The sequence below is a fragment of the Monodelphis domestica genome, chromosome 1, assembly GCF_027887165.1.
Source record: "Monodelphis domestica isolate mMonDom1 chromosome 1, mMonDom1.pri, whole genome shotgun sequence".
Classification (NCBI taxonomy): Eukaryota; Metazoa; Chordata; class Mammalia; order Didelphimorphia; family Didelphidae; genus Monodelphis; species Monodelphis domestica.
In genome coordinates, this window is record NC_077227.1 from 516,346,540 (window position 1) to 516,370,394 (window position 23,855).

General features: G+C 35.5%; 1 protein-coding gene, 1 long non-coding RNA gene and 1 pseudogene across 12 annotated transcripts in view; 2 read left to right on the forward strand and 1 right to left on the reverse strand.

The window, feature by feature from the left end:
- LOC107649960 (uncharacterized) overlaps positions 1 to 18,451 on the reverse strand; it is a 62,015-nt gene extending 43,564 nt beyond the window's left edge. Inside the window, exon 1 of the long non-coding RNA XR_008915464.1 lies at positions 18,317 to 18,451. This is a non-coding gene — a long non-coding RNA (uncharacterized LOC107649960). The remainder of the gene's footprint in view (positions 1 to 18,316) is intronic.
- Positions 1 to 23,855, forward strand: part of MAPRE3 (microtubule associated protein RP/EB family member 3) — an 86,126-nt gene that overhangs the window by 47,915 nt on the left and 14,356 nt on the right. For 2 of the 11 annotated variants that reach the window (XM_016425457.2, XM_016425461.2), the window contains exon 2: positions 15,134 to 15,226. The exons of 5 other annotated variants lie outside the window; for them this stretch is intronic. Coding sequence is in view for 1 of the 6 variants with exons in the window: in XM_007475974.3 (XP_007476036.1) it covers positions 117 to 151 (35 nt within the window). In the remaining 5 variants the exon portion in view is untranslated. Of the gene's footprint in view, positions 1 to 11; positions 152 to 2,292; positions 2,492 to 15,133; positions 15,227 to 23,855 lie in introns of those variants that run through there. 4 more of the 11 variants (XM_016425455.2, XM_016425452.2, XM_007475974.3 and 1 more) reach the window with 4 other exon arrangements.
- LOC130453777 (ADP/ATP translocase 3-like) overlaps positions 20,996 to 23,855 on the forward strand; it is a 4,423-nt pseudogene continuing 1,563 nt past the window's right edge.

The following is a 23,855-nucleotide window of genomic DNA, read 5'->3' on the forward strand; positions in this document are numbered from 1 at the left end:
CTCAAAGACATGAGCTAAGAGCAGTATGGGTGAGAAGCCCAGTTAATACAAGAACTCAGGTTTAGAGTCCTGGAACATCTTCACTAGAGAAGGTGGTGGTTTGACTTGCCCAGGACATGCTGCCTCAAGATGCTTTGTTGCTCCATGATAGGTTTGTGATCAGTTTCCTGAACTAATATCAGTTTCTTTCTTCTGAGTGGGTAATAGGTAGGATACTTCTACCATAATATTGTTTCTGCTTCTCCTTTCATTGGTCATCATTCAGATGTTCCCTGCTACTATCCAACCACACTTGATTCACCTTAGCCATTTTCCAACCTACTAACACCAATCCCACCCTCCACTTCACTTTCTTCCCTATTGAATTGTAATCAACTCAAGTCACAGAGACCTAAGTTCAAGTCCAGCCTCAGACAAGTTTACTAGCTGTATGACCCAGGAAAAGGTACTTAACCTCTGTCTGCCTCATTTTCTTTGTCTTTAAAATGGGTAGAAAAAATATGAGAATATTGTACAGTGCTTCACAAACCTTAAGTGCTATATGGATACTAGGTAATATTACCATTGCTTCTGAAAAGGGCACATCCATTGATTATTGATTGTCCTGTTGTTCCACTCACCATCCTAGACCAAAACACATTTCCCTGGCCACCACTCCTCTTATTAATGCTTCTTCCCCCCCCCCCCCCCCCCCGTCCAATGGCTCTGCTCTTTTATAACCTATGTAACCTTGGCTTGGATATTTAACCTCTCTGAACTTCAGTTCCTCATCTGTAAAATTCAGGGATTGGACTGAGTGGCTTCTAAGTACTTGGCCAACTCTAATCTATGATCTCTTAAAACCTCTGGTTCCTGGATTTCCTCACATGAGTATAGCTTAATACTGCCCTGTTTAGCTCTCCTCTTTCTTTGGGTTGTTATTCCTTTTCAGTGCCATATTTTATTTGTAACTCCTCTTCCACAATGTCAGTGAAATCTATTGTTATCTAATTTGTCTTCCTATGTACAAGGAACTCTAGTTCACCCAGATTGTTAGGCATGGGATTTTATTGCTGATTCCTTTCTTGAATAAGATAATTTGTCTCTGAATTGCTGATTGTCCCTACTTCCATTTCTAACTTCTGTTATAATATTCTTTGTCATAGTAGATGAGTATGATGAGTATTTTCCCTATCTTCCTTTTTTAGCTTAAAGTTCTTTTGATTCGATTAGCAAGCCTTCAGACCAAAACACTTTGCCAGACCTTAATAGGTATATGTTTAGTCAAGAGCTTATTATGCCTGTATTTTAAGCTATGGTTCAGAAAGCTGAACCCTATTCTTATACAACTAGTCATTTGTTAGATCTATCTTTTCTGAAGTTTTTCCTCTTTGATGCCCTTAAGGTCTTCTGGTTGTATTTTGTTGTCATTGCTGTTTAGTTTTCTTTTTTCCCAGGACTTTAGACTCTTAGAAATATTTTCTAGATTATTTCTTCTAAAAATATTTTATTGATATGTTTGTATATCATCTATATGAGATGCCCATGTATACCCCCCTTGTCTCTGTCCCTCGAACTCACCACATTAATGACTCAAGAGGAGAAAGACCCAGGACCAAGTATTAAATAAGTCACAGCAACATTGCTACTCCTGACTTTAACCTTCACTCAATCCACTCTTGCTACCATTTTGATCCAAGGCACACTGAGGCTCCTTCCCATTATCTGGCCTCCTAAAATATACTAGTATACTGAAAACATCCCAAAGACATCTTCTGTGTACAGGGTAAGGGTACTACTTTGTACCCTTTTCCACAAAGTTCCTGCTCCCCCTAAGTGCTCCATTTGTTTTACAGTATTGACAAACTGGACCACTAAGATTTTCCTTTGCCTTGTCTTGCTTTCTCCTGCCTCTCTTCATTTGTTTACTCTAGCTTCCATACCTAGAATATACTTCCTTTACATCTCAGCACTTGAAACCCTTGTCTTCCCTGTGACTCAGTCTTATGTCTCCCCTGAAACTTTCCCTGATTGCTGCCTCCTACTACCAGCTAAAAGTCATTCTCCTTTTTCTAGACCTCACCTTTGCCCTTGTCACTTCCACCCTATAGCATACATTTAAGTGCCTCTTCACTACTACTCTCTATTAATATTCCTCTATTAGTAATTTCTGTCCTTTAGGATAAGAAATCATGTCACTTTTTAACTTGGTATCCCCAGCACTTACCATAGGCGCTTAATGATTGTGTGTTCAGTTGAATTATGAAATCACAGAGAGAAAAGTGACCTCAGAAATTTATTCCAGTCCCCTAATTACAAGCAGTTTGAACATAAACCCTCCAAAATAGGGAACTGTTTTCTGATCTCAGTGGCAGCTCTCATGCTTTTTAGCTGGTGGCATCTCAGTTCTCCACCAGCTCATATAGAGTAGAGCCCTAGCTCAGGAACAGGGGAGGAAGCCAGCAACACCTCCGGGAGTACACTGGTGGGAATGGACCCTGCTATCCCTAAGGTAAGAACGGTCTTTGAGTTTAAACATCTCCAAGAAAAAAAGAGTCCATATTTTCCATTAGAAGCTCTTTCAGAATTTATCAACTATTTTTAGTAAGCCTTCCTGTGTTTCTAACAGACATTTAAATTATAAAGAGATGGAAATGAGAGGCACTGCAGAGGACTCATCAGTCAGACTTGGTGCCTATATCTGAATAGAGGGGCCGGGATTACAGGTTTGGAGCTGAAAGTGACCCCAAAGATCATTTGTCCTAACTCCTCATTTTGCAAATGAGGAAATTGAACTCTACCCAGATCTTTATTTTAATAGTAGAAAAAGCAGAAGGAAGGGGAGTCTGGACTTGGATGTGTTGAATTTGGGGAATGACAGCTAATCCATTCAACAGATATTCATTAAGCACCATAGTAAGTGCTGTGGGTTATAAAGTGAACAATAAATAAATGAGTAAGTCATGGACCCTGCCCTCTAGGACTTAAAACCTGGAAGGATTCGTTCAAGACAGATGATGTCAGAGTGAAGGTTCAGAGTCTGTTAGTGTCATCAGATTAGGAGATCCTGAGAAGAGCAGGTTTAGGACTTTAGCAAATGAAGCTGTGGAGAGGGCATGCTCTGCACTATGGTAAGTACATTCCAGTCCTGTGCCGTTGGGTGAATTCATCTCCCAGCTCGCATCTATTTTACTCACATTTTGATCCACAGTCCCACCAGAGGGCAGTGCGCTACCACCAGGGAAGAGCCCTGGCTCCTAGCTTAACAAACCCACTATTTACCCTCTGCTTCATCAGTCTTGTCATCAGTAAAGCTTTTCCAGTTCTAGATCAGAAGAGAATGTTCAAGGTCATTTAGGCCAGTACCCTCATTTTATAAATTAGGACTCAAGCCCAGAGTGGTTGAGCCCCTTCCACAGGGCCCCTTGACAAAGGGGCAAGGGTTGGGGATGGAAATGCTGAGCTGCGATTTGAACCTTTCTTATACATCATATTTCCTCCCTCCATTCTTCCTATTCCTTATCCCCCAGCTAACTGGAAAATTTTCTCTTTCCTTTCCTGAATCATCCTTTTTTAAACACTCTTTTGGTGCTTGCTACCTTCCAAAAAATGTCATGGTACATTCTAGAGACTTAAGATAAAGCCAGTCCCTCTAGGTTTTAAATCCTTACTTAAGATTGTACTATTTATTATTCACTTTTTAACCTACAGTACTTAGCATGGTGCCTTGTATATAGTGGGCTTAATGAATTATCATCCTTCAAATTCAGTAATTCTAAGTCCCAAACTAACCTCCCTTCTGTTTCCTCTACCATTAAAAAAAAAATGTATCTGGAGCTCAATTTCCTCATTTATAAAACGAGGAATTGGGCCAGATGACCTCTGAAGTCATTTCATTCTGCTGTTGCCTGATTTTATTTTTCCTCATATTATGCTTTTCTTTTGAGTGCTAATACTATCTATAATCTGCAAGCTTATTAACCTGGTGACATATCTCATTTTGTATTTTGCCACATGATACATATTAATATTTACCAGCATAATGTTCAGTCTTCATATGTAGAACTGCCATAGAGTCTCAGCAGGAAACTTAAGTTTAGAAGTAATGAAGTTAGGATTTTTCTCAGTCCTGACTTTGTCCGTCAGAGTGATAAAAGAAGAAAACATAAGGGATATTCTTGAATGGAGAGAGAAGAAAGATATAGGAAAAGTAGGGAAATGTTAAAACCATTAAATCCTAAAAAAGCCAAGAATGAGAAATGTGGACTTGCCCTGGAGTCACACAGCTAATAAGCATCTGAGGCCAAATTTTAACTCAGGTCTTCCTGACTCCATACCTACCACTCTATTTTGCCACCTAGTTGCCCTATTGTCCATGATTCCCACAAAGTAAAAATGTCCTCATGTGACCAAGAATGACTTTACATGTAAGGGGGAAAGTTTCTTAAAGTGAAATTTTCACTCTCAAATTTGTAACCTGGTGCCACCTTTTCTTCCCTTCTCCCTAGCTCAATGGAGAATGTTGAACTTCTAATGATTGTGTATTCTCTGTGGTCTTCTACTCTTTTTGTAGAAGATAGTCTGTATATTTTACAATAATCACCTTGGCTGAATAAGGAGAATAGGACTAGAATAAGCTAAGTTTATAAAAAAGTTTCACCTAAACTGTTGTATTTTGGAAGTTCTATTGAGGAAAAAGCTGCTTGTTTGTTGTATTCCTGGTTTTTCATTAATTCAGCATGTATAATCTTATTCAACACGCATTCAGTTTCTGTGATGTGCTAACATCTGAATAAATGGGGTTAGAGGACCTATCATAGTTCTGCATAATGATACCTCTTTTCTTTGTGTCCCATGCTGACATGAGAATAATGAAGTCAGTCTTACTGATAGCACAAAAAAAAATTATGAGGATGTAATCTTCACTGGCTAATATAAATGGTATGCAATGGCTCTACCTGTCTGGAAAATGCATAAGTAGCCTATAAATTCCATACACTTGGATAGCATGGAGAGAATCAAGGCTCTGGTCAGGAGAAAGAAACTGGCACCAGGGCTTGGGGCTGATAAATATACAGTACCACTCAAAGTAGTACAAAAGAGCATTTGAAGTAGGAATAAGAATGGCGTCAGCAAGAAATGAGGAGTGACATGCCTGATGGGTCTCTACTTGTCACTTCATTTAATGTCACTGTTCCAAAATATGAAGATTTGAATTATGATGTCTCTCTCATCAGTGCTCATTAAAGTAATCTCAGATATTTTTCAAATTAAAGACTTTCCGACCAACCTACAGAAATTGAAGCAGTTTTTACTTTGACATTGCTGTCCTGCAATCTTTCCTTTCCCTTCTTCTTCTATCTTTAACTTGTTGGACTCTTAAGGTTTGCAAATTGACCCACAACGTTGTGAGAGGTAAGTGCTGTTATTATTCCCACATTACAGATGAGGAAACAGAGAGACTAAAGTGGCTTGCCTAGAGTCACATCTAGTAAGTGGAGGCAAGATTCAAACTCATTCCAAATTTAACAATCTGTCTACTCTTATTCTGCTTCTCAGTAGTATTTGAACCAGTTAAATACATGTCTTTACATTACTTTTTTTTTTTAAACCCTTACCTTCTGTCTTGGAGTCAATACTGTGTATTGGCTCCAAGGCAGAAGAGTGGTAAGGGCTAGGCAATGGGGGTCAAGTGACTTGCCCAGGGTCACACAGCTGGGAAGTGGCCGAGGCCAGATTTGAACCTAGGACCTCCCGTCTCTAGGCCTGGCTCTCAATCCACTGAACTACCCAGCTGCCCCCTACATTACTTTTTTACATTCTTTTTCACCAGATGTTTTTGGTAGAAGGTGTGGAGGGGACACTTTAAAATGATTACTTTAGATTTTATAAGAAGATTGTATCTAAGCCCCCTCAAAACAGCAAGAAATATCAAATCCATAATACCTACAAGAAGAAAAAAAAAGCATTTCTCAAAAAGGTAATTTCTACAGAAAAACAAAATTACATGACAAGTCCTCAAGTTCCCAGTTTAACCTAGTGCTCTCTTCCTGCCCCACCCCCACCCTGGCCAATGCAGTGCCTACTATAATATTTTCCCTCGGCAAGTGAACTAGCCAGATACCCCAACTTCTTAACCTAGGGGAAGTCACTGAATTTGGTCAGTGCTCATGATCTGTATGAGAAGGGGCCAAGCAGTATAAGACCTGATCTAATAGTCTAAAATAAAAGAGAAGGGCCTTGAAAACAAAAAGGCAAAAAAGCTGAATGTGAGTCCAGTCCCCAGTCAACCAATCAGTATACCAGCAACAGCTAAAAAGGTACCAAAATAAACTGGGGGGGGGGGGGGGAGAGGAACAAATACAAAAAGAGAAAAGAAGGGGAATTCTGGTCAAAATATCTGAGTAAAAGGTTATGTCTAAGCTTAGTCCCCCTTCTCTAATCTCAAATAGCAAGCAGTAGATTACATTAAAAAAAGAGCTAGGGAAAAAACTCATTATAAGTAAGAACAAACACATAAAGAACTGGTACATACTCCTTTTACTAGCTGGAATCATAGTGAGCATGGAAGAAAAGAAGGTACTGTTCATTTCAGAATCCCTTCTGAAAAGCTTTTGCTAAACTGAAAGAAGTTGGTTCTAAAAAAATACTCTAAAAACTATGGAGGAAGATTACCTATGAAAAATCTTAAGCTTGTTATAAAATATAGATCAGTATACAAAAGTAAAATTCTGCTGGCTAAAATGGCTTGGAAAGAAAGCTACTACCATATACCTTTTGAACCCAAATTAGTTTTTGTGATGAGAATCAAAGATGTCACTGATGTCCTAACTAACAGTACATAAGATATTTCAGCTTTTGAGTCTTTACTATATTTTCAATGGCATATTTGTTTATACTTAGGATAGTGGAACGAAAGGTCTATAAATGACTTATCTACTAACATAGGAGGGAACTGTGGTTCATGCAGACCTTACTTTCCCCAGTCATTTCAATTGATCCATGTGCTTACACATATTTATGGCAAAATGAAGAAATAGCAAGTTACCCTGTTGGATAATGCTCTCATCACAAAGTTATGTGAATATGAAAATATTAGCATGGAAGACTTGACCCATGAGATATGTTTTTTTGCTGACTTCAAAGGTGCCAACAACTTCCTATGGCCCTTCAAATCATCTTCTTCATCCTTTGTAGAAAGTGGAGATGGTCTAAACTAAATCAGCAGGTTTGTTCAACAAATTAAATAAAGATATAGGCCATGACTATTTATCAAATAATATATTAATAAAAATTCCTGTGCTGCAGTTGGACACAAAAAAAAAGAAAAATGGGCAGACAGTTTGGAAAAGAACACAATACAATGAAAGAGAAAGCATATATATATATTTTATATATATATATATATATGTATATACATATAATATAATATAATGGATATCATGCTGTATTTGAAAATAGGAAGACCTGGTTTTGAATTGTATCTCACAAACTTACTCTCTGTATGACCCTGGACAAGTCACTTATCCTTTCTCAGTCTAAATTTCCTTATCTATAAAATATGGATAACATTTAATTACCTCCTACCAGAGTTGTAAGGATCTAATGAGATAATTTTCATAAAGGATGTTGCAGGCCTTAAAATGCTAGATCTTAGCTAACTAAATAAATACAACAAAATAAAGGAAAAATACTAAAAAATTCAAAATGAAAAAAGCATGATGAAAAATGTCAGCTGCCCTCCAAGAAAGAATTTTTGGCATCTGAATGCAGACTGAAACATATACTATTGCTTCATTTTATTTCTTCTTTTTTCTTATTTGAGATCTCTACCACAAAATTACTAATATGTAAAAATGTTTTACATAATTGTACATGTAAAATCTATATTAGATTGCTTATTGTCTCAGAGAAGAGGGAGGGCAGCAATGGAGGGAGGGTCAGAAGAAGAAAGAGAATTTAGAACTCAAAACGTTTTCAAAATGAATATTAAATTTTGTTTTTGCATGGAATAAGGGGGAAATAAAATATTTTTAAAAAATAAAATAATTTTTAATTTAAAAATGGAAGAGAAGAGAAGGCAATAAATTTTATGGGGCCCAAAAATAATCATGGAACTCTATAGGAAGAACCTATGGTTCAGTAGAGAAAATAATTAAAAGGAGAGATAATAATGAAAATTAAGGTAGAAATCAGCACTCAAGGAAGATATTTTTTTAAACCCTTACCTTCCATCTTAAAATCAATACTGTGTATTGGTTCCAAGACAGAAGAGTGGTAAGGGCTAGGCAATGGGGGTTAAGTGACTTGCCCAGGGTCACACAGCTGGAATGTGTCTGAGGCCAGATTTGAACCTAAGACCTCTCATCTCTAGGCCTGGCTCCCAATCCACTAATCTACTCAGCTTCCCCCTTCAAGGACAATATTAAAAAAGATAGAGTAAACAGTTTAGGTGAAGAGATTCAAGGACCACCTTCTCACATACCAAATTATCAAGGGTACTGAAATGTTCCTTTTAAAAATGGAAAATTATACTTTAACATGAAACCCAGGAAGAGAAAGAATCTGAAGTTAGAGATTAATTTAGACATGTCGTAAGAGTGGAGGATGGAAAACTCTCACACAGAAAAAAGAAAGACCATTGAACACATGAATTTTTTTTTTAAATAGAAGTTCTTGCCAAATATTAGGGGGAGAGGACTCAATGAGGATAGATTATTTGATAAACATCATAAGTCTGGCACAGTGGAATGATCTAGTAATGATGATGGACTTCAGTTATCCAAACATCAGCTGGAGTTTACAATCTGACAAAAATAGATTCTCTAATAATTTTTTTAAATTTGACTTGAATCAACATTCTGGGTCTGATTCTCACCAACAAGGACGAATTGGTTGCTGGGATGGAAATAATGGGAAAATTTCAAAGAAACGTGATCACTTTTTCTTAGAATTTGTCATAAAGAAAGGAAAGATATAATCTAACAGTAATTTAGATTTGGCAGCACATTTTGCAAAAGATCCAGATAAAAAATAAGTAGAATTCCATGGAATAACATTTTACAAGAGCAACCAGCCAGGAAGGATGACAACATCTTAAAAATCAAATTCTGAAAACAAAGAGAAATAATTCCAATAGAAAGAAAAGTAAACATGTATATGCACAAAAATAATAAAATAAAATAAAAAATATAAATATAAAAATTTTTTAAATTTAAAAATAATAAAAAAATTTTAAAAATAAACAATTTAGATTTTGTAAAGAAAAGCACAGAAAATGGAAACAAGGGTTGTTATCAGAGCTACCAACAAATATTCAGAATTTGCATTTGTGCTACAAAAACATAATTTAAGTTTAAAATTTAATTAAATTCAACTAATTTAATTAAATGGACATTTAAGTTAAAATTTGTGCTAGAAAAGTGAAGCACAGTCTTATAAAAAATAGTGTTGGAAGTGTTAAAGCAAACCAAGGCTGATAAGAAAAGTTAAGGACAATATAAAGGGTTAGGTTTTTTGTTTTCAGATGTTTTGGGAAAGGAAAATCTAATGACAGAGAGTTGCTCAATCTTGGTTTTGCTTCCAATTTTTCTGCCATGGAGAAATGATCTTTAGATTGAGAAAAACAACTTCGAATTGATATCCCTTGGTGACACTGAGTTCATTACCAAGGAAAAGGGATATAAGCATAATAGTATCTGAATGACCATCACATGGAAGGAAGGTCTGATTAGACTTGTTTTGTTTGGTTAGTATAAGAAGAACTAAAAACAATTGGTGGAAGTTGCAAAAAAGCAAATACAGCTTTAGTTATAAGGAAAAACTGAAGCAATCAGAGCTTTCTAAAACTGTTATGAGCTGCCATAAGAAGTAACAGATTCCCCATCATTGAAGGTCTTTAAGAAAACTCTGGACAAGCAGTTGTTAGGTATGTTGTAGAGGGGTTTCTTTTTTTAGGAATGAGTAGGACTGCAAGGCCATTGAAGTCTCTCCCAACTCTATAATTCTGTGATATGAAAGATAATACCTCTATAAAAAGTAGAGACTTTGAAAAAAAGAATGGCAGATTTTAAACTAGAATAATGCAAAGGTGGGAGAAAAATATAACCAAAAAGTACCAAAAATATCATTTTGTATAGAAATGAACATAAGTTCTATAGAAATCAAAATGTAGGGGGCAGCTGGGTAGCTCAGTGGATTGAGAGCTAGCCTTGTGTGACCCTGGGCAAGTCACTTGATCCCCATTGCCTAGCCCTTACCACTCTTCTGCCTTGGAGCCAATACACAGTATTGGCTCCAAGACAGAAGGTAAGGGTTTAAAAAAAAAAAGAAATCAAAATGTACATACTCTCAAAATCATAGGTCTTCTAGAAAAAATGGAATATAATTTTTAAAAGACTGAATATCATACTTCAGGGGATTTCTTAGATACTCAAATTTATCTATGACCTCATCAATTTAGATCTTCCTTTCAATATTGTATGCCTGCCCATCCTATATGATTATTGTCCATGATTCTCTCCCCAAAGTTTGCCATGTAGAGTTCATTTAAGTATTCACTTCATATTAGAGGCCTTCCTCCTTTTTCCCCCTTTTTTAATTTAAAATTTTTTACATATGGATATAATTTTAAATAATAATTTTCTGATATTTGGCAATCTATGCTTTCTCCCTCCCTTCTTGCCCTTCTCCTTCCCCAAGATGACAGGCAATATAATATAGTTTGTACATATGCTGTTTATGTGATATGTATTTCCATGTTTGTCATGTTATAAAAGATACACATTGCTTATGTTAGAAAAAACTTATGGGGGGGACAGCTAGGTGACTAAGTTGATCAGGAGGTTCTGGATTCAAGTCTGGCCTCAAATACTTCCTAACTGTGTGACCCTGGGCAAGTCACTTAACTCCCAATGCCTAGCCCTTACCACTCTTCTGCCTTAGAACTAATATACAGTATTGAGTCTAAGATAGAAGGTAAGGATTTAAAGAAGATAAAAGAAAAGAAAAAGAAAAAACTCATGAAAGGAATGAAATGGAAAATGATATGCTTTAACCTGTGTTCAGATTCCATCACTTCTTTCTACCTATCTTACTTTTTCCTGACATTACAAGAATTCCAGTGCAGCACTCTGGCTGTCTATTTATAACCTCTCCTTTTTGCCATGACACCAGCTCATCTTATCTCCCTAGTATACAATTCATTAACAATATGTTTTATGTCTGTTTTTTATCCCTCATTGGTTACATTTGTTTATGCCCACTATATGACTTTCCATTGTCTTAAATACGATACTCATTTTTAATTCTTCAAAGAGTTTAATTCTCTATCTCATTTCAAATTTAAAATTTCCAAATTTCCATTAAAACATTGGAAACAGAAAGCAAAAGATAGGTTGATAGAATCCACATGACACTGACAGAAAGAAATAGGTTCAATTCACCAAGAAATATAATAGTCATACTTAAGTTCACTATCAAACAACAAATATTGTAGGCATCCATAAAAAAAAGCTTGTATGCTACCAAGAAAAAACACTCCAAATAGTTTAAGACATCTTCTCATTTATGAGAACCAAGAAGAATTGGACTAAGATATTCTGAAAAGCAGAGAAGATCTCTTTGCATCTCAATGTAATGTAAGTTAAATTTAATCATCAGTAACAAAAAATGTTACCTTTCAACAAACAGGAATAATTTATTTCCTGAAAAGAAACCAGAGGTAAAACAGGGGATTTGCCATTAAACATATCAAAAGAAATATAAGTAAATGAAGCCAGAAAAGAATACTAAACAAGGAAATTAACACTTTCATGCATTTAGAGCCCGACAAAGCTACTGTCTTTTAACTCATTGAAAATAAAGGGAACATCTGTAATCTAAATAGCTAAGGTATAAAATTATGATGAGGAAAGGTGAAAATTTAAACTAATATTTCTTAGTGTAAAATCTACATCCCTTCAGTGAATTGGTAATTCAAGAAATGAGAAAGTAAAGAAAATTACTTGTGGGGCAACAAGGAGAAATTGAAGATTTATTCCCACATGAGGCTTGAGAGGAGAGTAGTGTGTTGTGTTGTTTTTTTAAATTATTCTGCATGAGAAACGTTGAGACAAGAGAAAAAATATTAAACAATGGGACCTCAAGGAAAGTGGGAATTGGATTCTCCCTATGAAAAAAGAGAAAGCTTATCCAAAGGTGGTGTCTTGCAGTGGATTACATTCTGGAAATAGGCCTTCTGAAGACCTATTTCTAAGCAGGTGTGTTCCCCTAGAACTGCTTCTTCTGAAAGGTAAATGAGTGTTTTGGTTCTCAGGGCATCTGATGCATGGGTCCAAAAGGAGAGCAGAGGGTCAACCAGAGATAGGATGGGAAGGTAGTTAATGAAAAGTCATGAGGGAGGACTCCTCTTGATAATAGGATAAAGGCACTACATTTCCTCTTTCAATTTTTTTCTAGAATTAAGGTCTCTCAAAAAAAGGACTTTCAAAAAAAAGAGATGATGATGATAAGAGGCATTGATATAATGCATAATAGAATATTTGGGTTGGATTGAGAAAGGAAGCAAGGTTTTTGTCTTCCAAATGCTCAAGCTTTCCTGGTATGTTCATAGAGAAAATTTTAAAAACAAAATAAAAATTGTAAGCACAGAACCTGGGTAGAGGAAAGAAGATTCCAGGGCAGTCTTAAAAGGGAAAGGAGTAAGGAAGGGGATCAAGTAAATTAGGACTTCTTGGTGAAGAGTACCATAAATGAATGTTTCTCAGACTAAGAGTAGGAGGGGCGGGGGTTTGTGTTAGGCAAGTAGGGTTCCATATTGGTCTTATCTGGGCAAGAAGAGAGAATAAGAATCAAGTAAACTCAGGAATTTGGACTAGGGTGTGATAAGAGGGAATAGTGTGATCAAATTAATATAAGCAAAACAAATCAGATTTAGTGCTAACATGAGAAAAAATCAAAACAAAAGAATTAAAAGGAAAATACAAATTTAACAGGCCCCTAAAACCTTAAGTATAAATGGACTAAAATCCCCAATAAGATGATCATAAATGATAGTCTAGATATGTAAATGAAACTAACAATCCTGATACATAACTCATTTAAGGCATAAAGACAAAGGGTGAAAAAAGAGAGGCATGGACAACCCCACCGGATTCTGAAAAGCAGAAATTTCAGTTATGATTTCAGATAAAGCCATTAAAAATTGACTGGCAGAGATACACAGCTCCATTATTATTAAATCAACAACTATAATACAACTATATATAATTACATATTATATGTATGTGTGTGTACATATACCAAATGGCATAGTGTCCAAGTTCTTAAGGAATAGCTAACCAAATTGCAAAAACTTATGTTACTAATACAATAGCTGCTGAAACATTAATAAGTCTTTTTTCAGAGCTAGATATATATAACTAGAAGATATCTTCTAACAAAGATAAGAAGAAAAATAGAGAACTATGGAGACTTTAGAAAAAATAGATTTAAAGCATTATGGTAATTTCTTAATGGAAATACTAAAAGAATAAACATATTTCCTAATATCAAGCAATACCTTTATAACCTTGAATATGTATGTGACTTCTTAATGAAAATACCAAATGAATAAACATATTCCTAGTATCAAGCAATAACTTTATAAACTTGGATATATATGTGCTATAGCCAAACGGAATCACTTGCAGAAATATCAAATATTCTTTATAGGCCATAACAAAATAAAAAAGATACAGACTTTAATGGAGACTAAATAATAATTACATCCAGAATGAGTGAGTCAAAACTCATTATTTTTAGAAGAAACAATAAAATTCTCAGTCTTTCTCCAAGGAGTAATTTTAACTGGCAGTGTTACCAGTAGTAAAGGAGATTAATGTCACTTTTTTTTTTTAAGATGGAAGTCATGGCACCAGTAAACCCTTGCAGAATTAAATAAGAATCAAGATTATTTGGAACCTAACTGGTCAGGGTTAGGCTCATAATAAGAACTTAACATCAAACCTTCACTATTCTCTATTTGGTAGTTTTTATCTATGATGCTTTATTTCTTTCTGTGTTCCTATTCTGAGATGCCCCACATTCTGTTCTTTCTTTTGCCTCTAATATCTGATATTTCATTTAGCCATTCTTTCCAGCCCCCCCCCCTTTTTTCTATTCTAAGAACTTTCCCTGGAGAAGATTGCTTTAGTCCAATTGCTTGAATTTTTCTGTTTTGTATATACCCAAAGCACAGGAATTTAGGTAGCCTTCACTCTGCTTTTCTCTGGGGATGTTACACAAGTTGCAACTAGAAATGCAGACAAGGTAGAATTTCAGAGCATTGTAAGAACAAATGTGGGAAAGAGCAGTTATCACAGTTCATCTCTTCTAGGGCCCCATCTTTCCTTTCTCTTTTTGTTTTCCAATTATTTTAGCTATCTCTTATACATGTTTCTCATTTATTCCTTCATTTCAGCATAAAGCTTCAAATACCTGAGAACTAACCAAAATTCTCAAATAAGCATTACTTTCCCCATGCCCCAGGTTTAAAAGAAATTCAGAAGAATTTTTTAAATTTTGTGGTTTAAAAAAATATATATACTAGTTGCAATCTAGATTCAGCTCATCCTTTTATATCTTCTATATCTATGGTAATGGATGATAAGAATTCATGTGATGAATGATTTTCTGAATTGTTTTAAGAGCCATTGTGTTACTGAGGCATAAAAGTAGACTTGTATACTTCAAAGAGCCCAGATTTTCAAGAGGTTTCTGACTGATCTTCAATTAACCAGAAAACTAAACTAATATTCCATTTTCTAAACATTCTGGTTAGCCAGGATTTTATTTTATTTGTGGAAACAACTCTGTTATCTTAATTTCTTCTTGCTTGAATTTTCACTTAGGGCTGGGTATATGTACATGCATGCATGTGTGTGCACAAGTATGTTTTGTGTGTGTATATGTGTGTGTAATTAATCAGGGGAAAGTGATTTTTACAAAGAATAGGAAGCTGGCTATTCTAGCTTATTAGCAAATCAGATGTAGATTTTTAGAGGCAGAACATGAATGCTACTAAGCAGGGATGGAGGGGGTGGGAGGGAATGTTACATTTATATTTATTTCCAATCCTTTACTCAAAGCAGCATGTTGGTCCTTCATACTGCAGGCAGAGACACAAACTAGTCAGACAACAAAACTGCAACAGAGGAAAATGGCCTTCACTGTAAACTCCTGGTCTGGCGTGTCACCATGGTTATGGGCAAGTAGTCTAAACTTCCTTTACTCCTTGCAATCTAGTATCCATCTCTACACTCTCCTGAAATATCTTCTAGTCATCCGTGACTTCTTTGTCAAAACTAATGACCTCTGTCCTCATTCTTTTTGTCCTATTTGACAGTCATGTCTGTCATTCTTAAAACTTTCTCTTATTTGGGCTCCATGACATTGCATGATTTTGGTTCTTAACCTTCCTCTCTCACAGCTTTTATCCTTTTCTCTTACTTTCAAAATTATGAGCATTTTCCAGGCCTTAGTTACTGATTTCTGCCTTTTTTCTACACTCCCTTCCTTGTAGAGCACATCCATCTCATTGTTGGGACTGCCATCTCTATGTTTATGTCTTTCAAATTTTTATCTTTAACTCTAACTTCTCATCTACTCTCCAGTTCTACTCATGTCTTCAGTTACCTAGTAGACATTTCTATTTGAGTGTTCTGCCATCACCTCAAGCTTACCATGACTGAAATGAAACTCCCACCTTCCTTCCCAGGTCCTAAAACAGCTCATCTTTCAATTTTCCTGTTATTGTCAGTAGCACCACCATTCTGCTGGTAATCTAGGCTGATAGCCTTGTGATCCCCTCTAGCCTGTCTCCTTCTTCTGAATCTACTGTCACCAAATTCTGTCTTTTTTGGAAAAAAAAAAAAGAATTCCTCTAAATCTCTATCTTTTCCTTGTTTTGAATTAACTCTGGTACCTCACAGGTCCCAACTAATACCTCCTCACATTTGTATTCCAACAACATATTGCTCCCCAAACCCAATGAATCCTGCATGGTACTACTGGACTAATTTTCCATTAATACTACTTTCTTCATATGACTCTTTAATACAAAAGTTTACACTAGTTTCCTATTCCTTACTACATCAAATCCAAATGCCTATGCCCAGCTTTCACAACCTTCCACAGTCTGAACCTACTTTTCCTAACCATATTTCTCACCACTCTCTAATCTGCCCCCTTCACCTCACTGCTACCCCATGAATATGTTTATTTCTACTTTTGTGTCTGTTCAAATTGTTCCCTTTGTGCAAAATGCCATTCCTTTTTCTTCTATATATTAAAAGGTCTTTCATCCTTTAAGGATACTTTTAAGTTCCAGTTCTTCAAGTGAAGCCTTCTCTGACTTTTCTAGTCTGCACTAATCTCCATCCCTTTATAGCAGCATGTTTAGTCTATATCATATAATGTAACTCTTACCAACATCCTGTTGTCTTATGTTATTCCCTTTGGGTTTTCTTTCTTTCTTTCTTTCTTTCTTTCTTTCTTTCTTTCTTCTGTATTTCTTTCTTCTGTCTTTCTTTCTTTCTTCTGTCTTTCTTTCTTTCTTTCTGTCTTTCTTTCTTTCTTTCTTTCCTTTTTTTTTTTTTGGTGTCTTTTCTCCTTCACATACACAATTATCCCCCTTGAAGGCAAGGTTCATGTTTTATTTCTAAATTCCCTTCAAGGCCAAGTGCTTAGCATGTATTGAGAATGCTCAGCACACATTTCATTGACACCAAGGCAACATTGTAGTTGCCTAGAGAGAGATCAATCAAGTAACCTTCTTTGTCTAAAGCTTCCTTTCAGACACCAAACTGAAAGCTTCTTTGAGAAATGTCAGAAAGGTAGTCTTTTTAATGGACTTTTCTCCCATATCAAGAGCAGTTAGATTGTTACTTAAATAGTTTATTTTGGCATGATACCATGTTTTCAGTCATCTTCCTAACACCTCTCCTCACCCTCATTCCAAAGATGCCTAGTGCATTCATGTTCTCCACTTGAGTGACTAATGACAATTTCAAGGACCATGAGAAATTAATGGAGGGTAGATAGTCCTTGTAAATGCCCCTTAAATCACTCTACCTGCCATAGCTACCTTTCTTCAATGAAACTAGAATCCTATTAGTATTTTAACATTCCTTCAATCCAATAAAATTGCCAGCCCTCCATGCTTCCTCATCTTGCTAGATTCTTGCAGTTGTTTTCCCACAAATCTTCCATGAAAGATTTTCCCAACACAGTAAAGGCTTTTCTCTTGTTCTTTTAGTATCTTGGTTATATTTCTGTTGTCTTTTATTATCATCAGTATGTGCCAGTTATATGTACTCTCAATAATATATTTTATACTGCTCATACACAAACAATCATTGGCATTGGCTTCCCTATACCCATCATGCAACTTTTCATTTTCCTTTGGGTTATTTGTAACTTGAATTCTTCTGAAATCCTAGTATTTCATGATGAGCAATCATAAAGCATCACTTGGAGGAGATTGGTGTTAGAAATAAGAGTTTTGTAGCAGCAATTTGAGAACATTGAAATCATTGCACAATTTCCCAAACACAGATAAATCTGATATGGATTCTTCTGCCTATTCAGTTTTGCATCTAGCTTATTATCCATCTATCATACTTATGTAAGACATATACATTAAAAGTTTAATTTGATAAACTATCCATTAAGCTACATGTCATAATTTGGGAAGTATGTATTTCTCATTCACTTCATTTTTGAAATGTGGATAGTTAACCATGTCTTTTTCATATTACTATGGACTTCACTGAGGAGATTTCATAGTGTTCCTGTGCCTAATGCAATTATTATATTATCATTTATGAAGTAAGAATATTTGAGAAAACTTCGTTGCCATATATCCTACATGAATAGTAGATAGAGAAGGGGTCTGACAGATGCGCAGAGCTGAAAGAAAGGAGTCATTGTCAAAAGTGGAAGCCAAGAGAGTCCATAGACTTCACCAGACTGCCAGGGGTCTATCACAGGAAAAAAAAAAACTAGAGGTACAGAATGAGACATTTTCATGCAAGGCTAACATGTGGATCTTTATTGTTGTTTGACTGTGTTTGTTGAGTATAAGAAAAAAGTTTGGTTTGGTTTTGAATTTACAGAAAAGATGGAAAGAAATGAATAGTGATGTAGGTAGGAAGATAGATTGTAGATAGCTTGAAAGTATGAAAAGTGCATTATATATGTTAACTCATTTGATCCTCAACTCTGTGAGGCTAAGTGCTATTATTATCTCCATTTTGTAAGTTAGACAACAGAGGCACAGTGTAGTTAAATGACTTACTTGTCCAGGTTCACCATAGCTAGTGTCTGAGGGTAGGATTTTAACTCAACTCTTCTGACTCCAATTCCAACACTCCATCTACAGTAACACCTAAAAGAATAAGAGGATCAGTGAAGCATTTTTAATGATACAGGAGAAAACACAAAAGGGTTCCAAGGGGGGAAAAAAACCAAGCACAATCTTTCGGAACCAATATGCTGAAATAATAGTGTATTTTAAAGAAAAAAAGAGCCAGACCAAACAGGGTGGACATCTGTAATTTCTTATACAAAAATATTTTCTATTCTTTGTGTGTGGAAATGTTTGTTGCTCTTTGTCAAATTCAGAACATATAAAAAATAAATAAAAATACATTCTGGATGAATGAGTAGACCAAGTCATTATAACAAAATTTCACAATAAGAATTAGAGTGGTTCATTCATCCTGATGGCAGGAAGTGTATCAGTTAAAATAATTTTTCAAAGTTAAATTCATACATTCTTTCAACCTATTGGAATGGCACTGATTGTGCTGCTGGAAATTGATAGATATTCTGGAAGATTCATCATCAACCTTATTTTTATAATGAAATAGAGATACCATATGGTATCATAATACCATAGATGACGGTGGGATACTATGCTCCTTCAAGATAAAAGTTCCATACCTAAAAGCAGAAATACAGTGTTCAAATGTTTTTATTGCAGGGGGGGAAAGGGAACATTAGAGTTTATATTTTCTAGTTTTATATTTTTATTATAAATTTTAATATATTATGTATATTATATACTGAATATATTAAAATAAATATAAATAAATTTATTGTGTTTTATTATAAAAATAATAAAATATATTATATTTATGATATATAATTATATGTTATATATATAAATAATTTATATATTAAAATAGTAAAGAAATTCATGTGAAAGAAAAGGAGAGATTATTGAGCTTAAAAAATAGAAATCAATAAAATGGGTAATAAAAAAAGTTGTTTATGTTCATCTGTTGTCTCTATAATTTTTTAACCCATGCATTTTATTTAGTAAACCATTTTTACCACACTCCCTTACTTTTTTATTATTGTTAACTTTTTAAATGCTATCATCTTTAAATTTCTGCCTTTTTAAAAGGATTTTACTGTGATCTGGAACATGCTTGATTTTGTGAATGCTTTATATTTGAAAAAAATGTATGCTGAAGATGAGACAAGCCACTCACCTCCTTCCATAGAATTGATAAACTTAAAACACAAAAAGAGACATTTTCCAGCATGGACAATTTGGGGATTTATTTTGCTGAACTATGCATGCTTATGATGAGGATTTTTCATTTTTGTTGTTGTTGTTCACTTGGGGAAGAGGGAAAGAGTGTGAGAGATAGGTTATCAATGCTTGTATAAATAAACATTTTTTAAAAGAAACAAATCATAGTTTGGTTTAAAGGAATGCATATTTCCTACCAAAAAACATCAAATCATTTATAAACTAAGAGTTCACTCATAGGACAAAAACTTTGCAAAATTTACTTGGTAATTTATGAAAATTAATAATTCCTAAGTTCAAAAATGCATACTTTTGCCATTTTTCATATATGTATTAAATCCTAGTTTTCAAAATTGCTTGTTTGTAACTTTTTTCTTTTTTATCATATTCTGATGGTTGAATCTCTCATACTTTTCTGTTACTTCTTGAAAGGCTGTGAATTTTAATTTAACAGATGGATAGAGAATATCTAGAAAAGGAAGCCATGATTACAAATAGCCTCAAAATAGGCTTAATAAAAAATAAAAAAAAAACAGGTCATGCCAGAGTAACTTTATTTCCTTTTTTAACAGGGTTGCCAAAGTAATAGATCATGAAAATGCAGTAGATGTGATTTGCCCAGATCATAAAAAGATATATCATATGATATATAGATATATATATATATAATTGTGGATTAACTGAAGTGATGTGAGATATGTGATAATACAGTTTTTATATATCCAGAAAAGGTTAAATAGACAGCCTTAATAAATAGTTATTAATGATTCATTGTCAGAGTAAAAAGAAGAGTGGAATACCTCAGGGATTTAGGCTTAATCCTTAACATTCCTGTTTCAGAATTGGATCTCTAAGAGAAGTCGACACTATTCAAGCAGCCTCACTGTTAACATTCTCTCTACCAATATGGGGCATCATAACTAAGCAGCACTTCAGGTGCTTAAATGTTCTAGGCTTGAAAACAATACAAGTTACACTTGGATAAATATCATGCTCATCAAATTTGCAGATGACATGAAACTAGGAAGGTTAGGTACCATTCTGGATGATAGGTTCCAAGAATATCATTGCTAACTTCTAGAACTTTGGTCTAAAGCTAAGACAAGATCCACAGTCATAGATTTAGTTGTCAGAAGGACCTTTAGAAGTCATCAAGTTCAGCCCTCTAATTTTATAGATGAGGAAACAGGCCAGAGAGGTTAAGTAACTTGTGTAGGGTTACACAGCTATTACTATCTGAGGGAAGATTTGAACCCAGGTCTTCCCAATTTCAAATCCAACTATCCACTATACAGTGTGACTTCTAAGTATTTAGTAGGGGTGTAGTCTTACACTTTGGTTCAAAAAACTGATTTTACAATTGTAAGATGTTAAAAAGATCCAGTACTTTAGACTTTTTGTGACTACAGGCTCAATCTGAGGGAGCAATGTGACATGGCAGCCAAAAGAGCTAATGCAATCTTAGAAGGCTACATTAAGAAAGATATATCTTTCAGGAACAAGAAAGCAATAAAGTCCCTCAAATATTCTGTCCTGGTCATGTTCAGTTTAGAAGAACACTGATAAACCATAGAGCATCCAGAGTTGGGCAGCTCCACATAGAATGATTAAAGGAGCTCAAGTCTATGTCACCATAGGATTATCTGAGAGTAGGGGGGAAAAAACTGAAGGAGAGGGGAGGAGAGAGGGGAGAAGGGACAGAATAGTTGTTTTCAAGTATGTGAGTGTGGCTGTCATGACGACAGAAGTTATTAGACTTGTTCTGTTTGTTCCTAAAGGGCAGAACCCAGAGCAAGGGTTAAATATTGCCAAGAGGCAAGTTTAAACTATTAAGGAGAAACTAACAGAATGATCTAAAAGTAGAATAGGCTGCCTCAGGAGGTAATAGTTATCCTATCAGTGAAGGTTCTTAAACAGAATCTTGATGATCACTTGTCAGGTATATTATAGTGGAGATTCCTTTTAGATATGTTAGTGGCCTTGGGGGCCACTGAATTCTGATTCTAAATTCTGTGATAAATGTAACTCACAAATATACTTAAAATATTTTATGCTCATTATCTTTGGTGACTTTAAGTATGATTTCTTGTACTTTTTCCTATCTCATTGCTTTGTGGCACTACTAAACACTTTGTTGGCCTAATTTCATGGTCGTCCTTAGCCAATCAGAATGATTCATTCTCTATTTTCATCCTAATCTCTCTTGCTTCCAGCCTTTACATATACTGTTCTCTTTGTATGAAGGAGACTTCATTCCCACCCCTAAACTCCTCTTATGGACAGCTTCTCCTAGCCTTCTTTTTTAAGGCCCAGTGTATATGCTATGTGTTCTATATCATCTATTTTGATCCCCCTAGCTTTGAACTACCAAATCCAATCTAACTGGAAGATCGTCTTGTTTTGCCAAATAATTAAATAAGGCCTGGAGAAGTTCAGTGACTAGCTTTGCTTAGGTTACATAGATAAGGAATAAAATAATTCATCCCTTTCTGACCACTCAGACCACTCTGACCTCACTTTCTATCTCTGTGATTTATTTGTGCATGTCTCACACCATTGTAAACCATAACAAGGATAGTATATCTTCAGCACTAGCACAGTTTAGGCCTTACCAAATGTTTTCACTGCATTAAGATTAAAATTGAATTCATATTAGACCTCAAGATTTAAGGAAAGCAAGAAAGACAAGATAGAATTCAAGCCAATCAAAGAGCAGAGAAGAAAGGGTAGGAAGAACAAATTTGGATTTAGAGGAAGCCTAAAAATACAAAAAGAAAGGCATAGTAAATGTAGGGAAATGTATATGACCTGTTTGACCATCCCAAGGTTAGGTCAGTCAGTAGCTGAGGGAGAGAACTTGCTTAGTGTCTAACATGCTTCTATACCTCAGACAGAAGGTAGTAGTTAAAAAAAAATTGCTGCTGCCATGTGCCCCATTCTCCTGTTTATTTGAATCAGAGGGAATTATTCCTTCAGAAGGGTGCTGAGTTTGGAATTTGGAGCCTTGTACAACTCAGAGAACCCCTGATTGGGTATGGGGCAGAGGCACTGGATCACTTTTCTTTTTCCAGCTGTGGATTTTCCTTCCCATACTGATCTTGGGGACAATAAATTCAGATCTAAGGTTCTGATTCCTTCCTCTTTCTATTTGAATAATTTGATAATGAGATAGTAGTAGCTCCCATCTTACAGATGAGGACCCTGGAGATGAGAAAGGTAACATGACTTGCCTAAAGTCACACAGCAAATAAGTATCAGAGCCCATGTCTGAATCCAGGCCTTTCTGATTCCATGTCCATTGATCTCTCCACAATGCTACCTCATAATTAAAAAGGTCTGTACCTTTCTATCTCTTTGAGCCTTGTAACCTAGATTTTCCCCCATTAACCCAATAGAGAATTAATTCTGAATCATTTGGTATGTACACCTGAGCTCCATGTCTTAAGCCATTCTTTCCCACTCCAACAATATTGGTAGGTCTGTAGGTAACATGGTACAAGTTAGAAGAGCTCTGTACACAAAGTCAAGAAATCTGGCTTACAGTCTTGTCCCTTCCATTGCATATGGTGGTGATAGGTAATGAAAAGTCAAAGGTGAACTTAGGGTTGTGAACTTTAGGAACTGGAAGGTAATGGTACTCTCAACAGGAAGAAGGGAGGGACCCTTTTTGGTCTAAACTATAACAAGAGTTTGTGCAGGCAGCAATGTGTTTCCTGACCTTTCAGCCCTCTTACACTGGCTCTTTGCCTCCAGCTCTGTAACCATACTCCCCTCTGTAACTGATGGAATAGATCATATCCTTCACCAAGGACTTCCTGGCTGCTCTCTCCAAAGAGGGAAGATATTCCCCAGCAAGAGAGTCAAATTACCATTGCAAGCACAGCATGCAAGTAAACAAATTGCTGTTCATAAGCCAAACAGAGGCATAATAGGTTGTTGAGGCCAAAGGAACAAGGGTTATTTTCAAATGTCATTAGATGTTTCCCCATTCAAACTCTTTGCTTTGCCTTTAAGGATATACTTACTTATACTTATAAGCAGTTGTTTTGGGAAGAAATGGACAAGCACACACAGTTCAGCGGGGATATTTTGCTGGTAATCTTGCTTCTGGTGGTGTCACCTCTCTCTCCTTTATTCATTGGATTTTGTGAGAATTTGTTTAGTGAAAATGTTGGGAAATCTAGCACTGAGAGAGAATTCAAAGGCTTGGGAGATTGCCTTGTGAAAATCCACTAGATGGAATTAGTAGCCTGTTTCAAGGTTTCAGTGTCAGTGCAGGGTATAATTATCTACA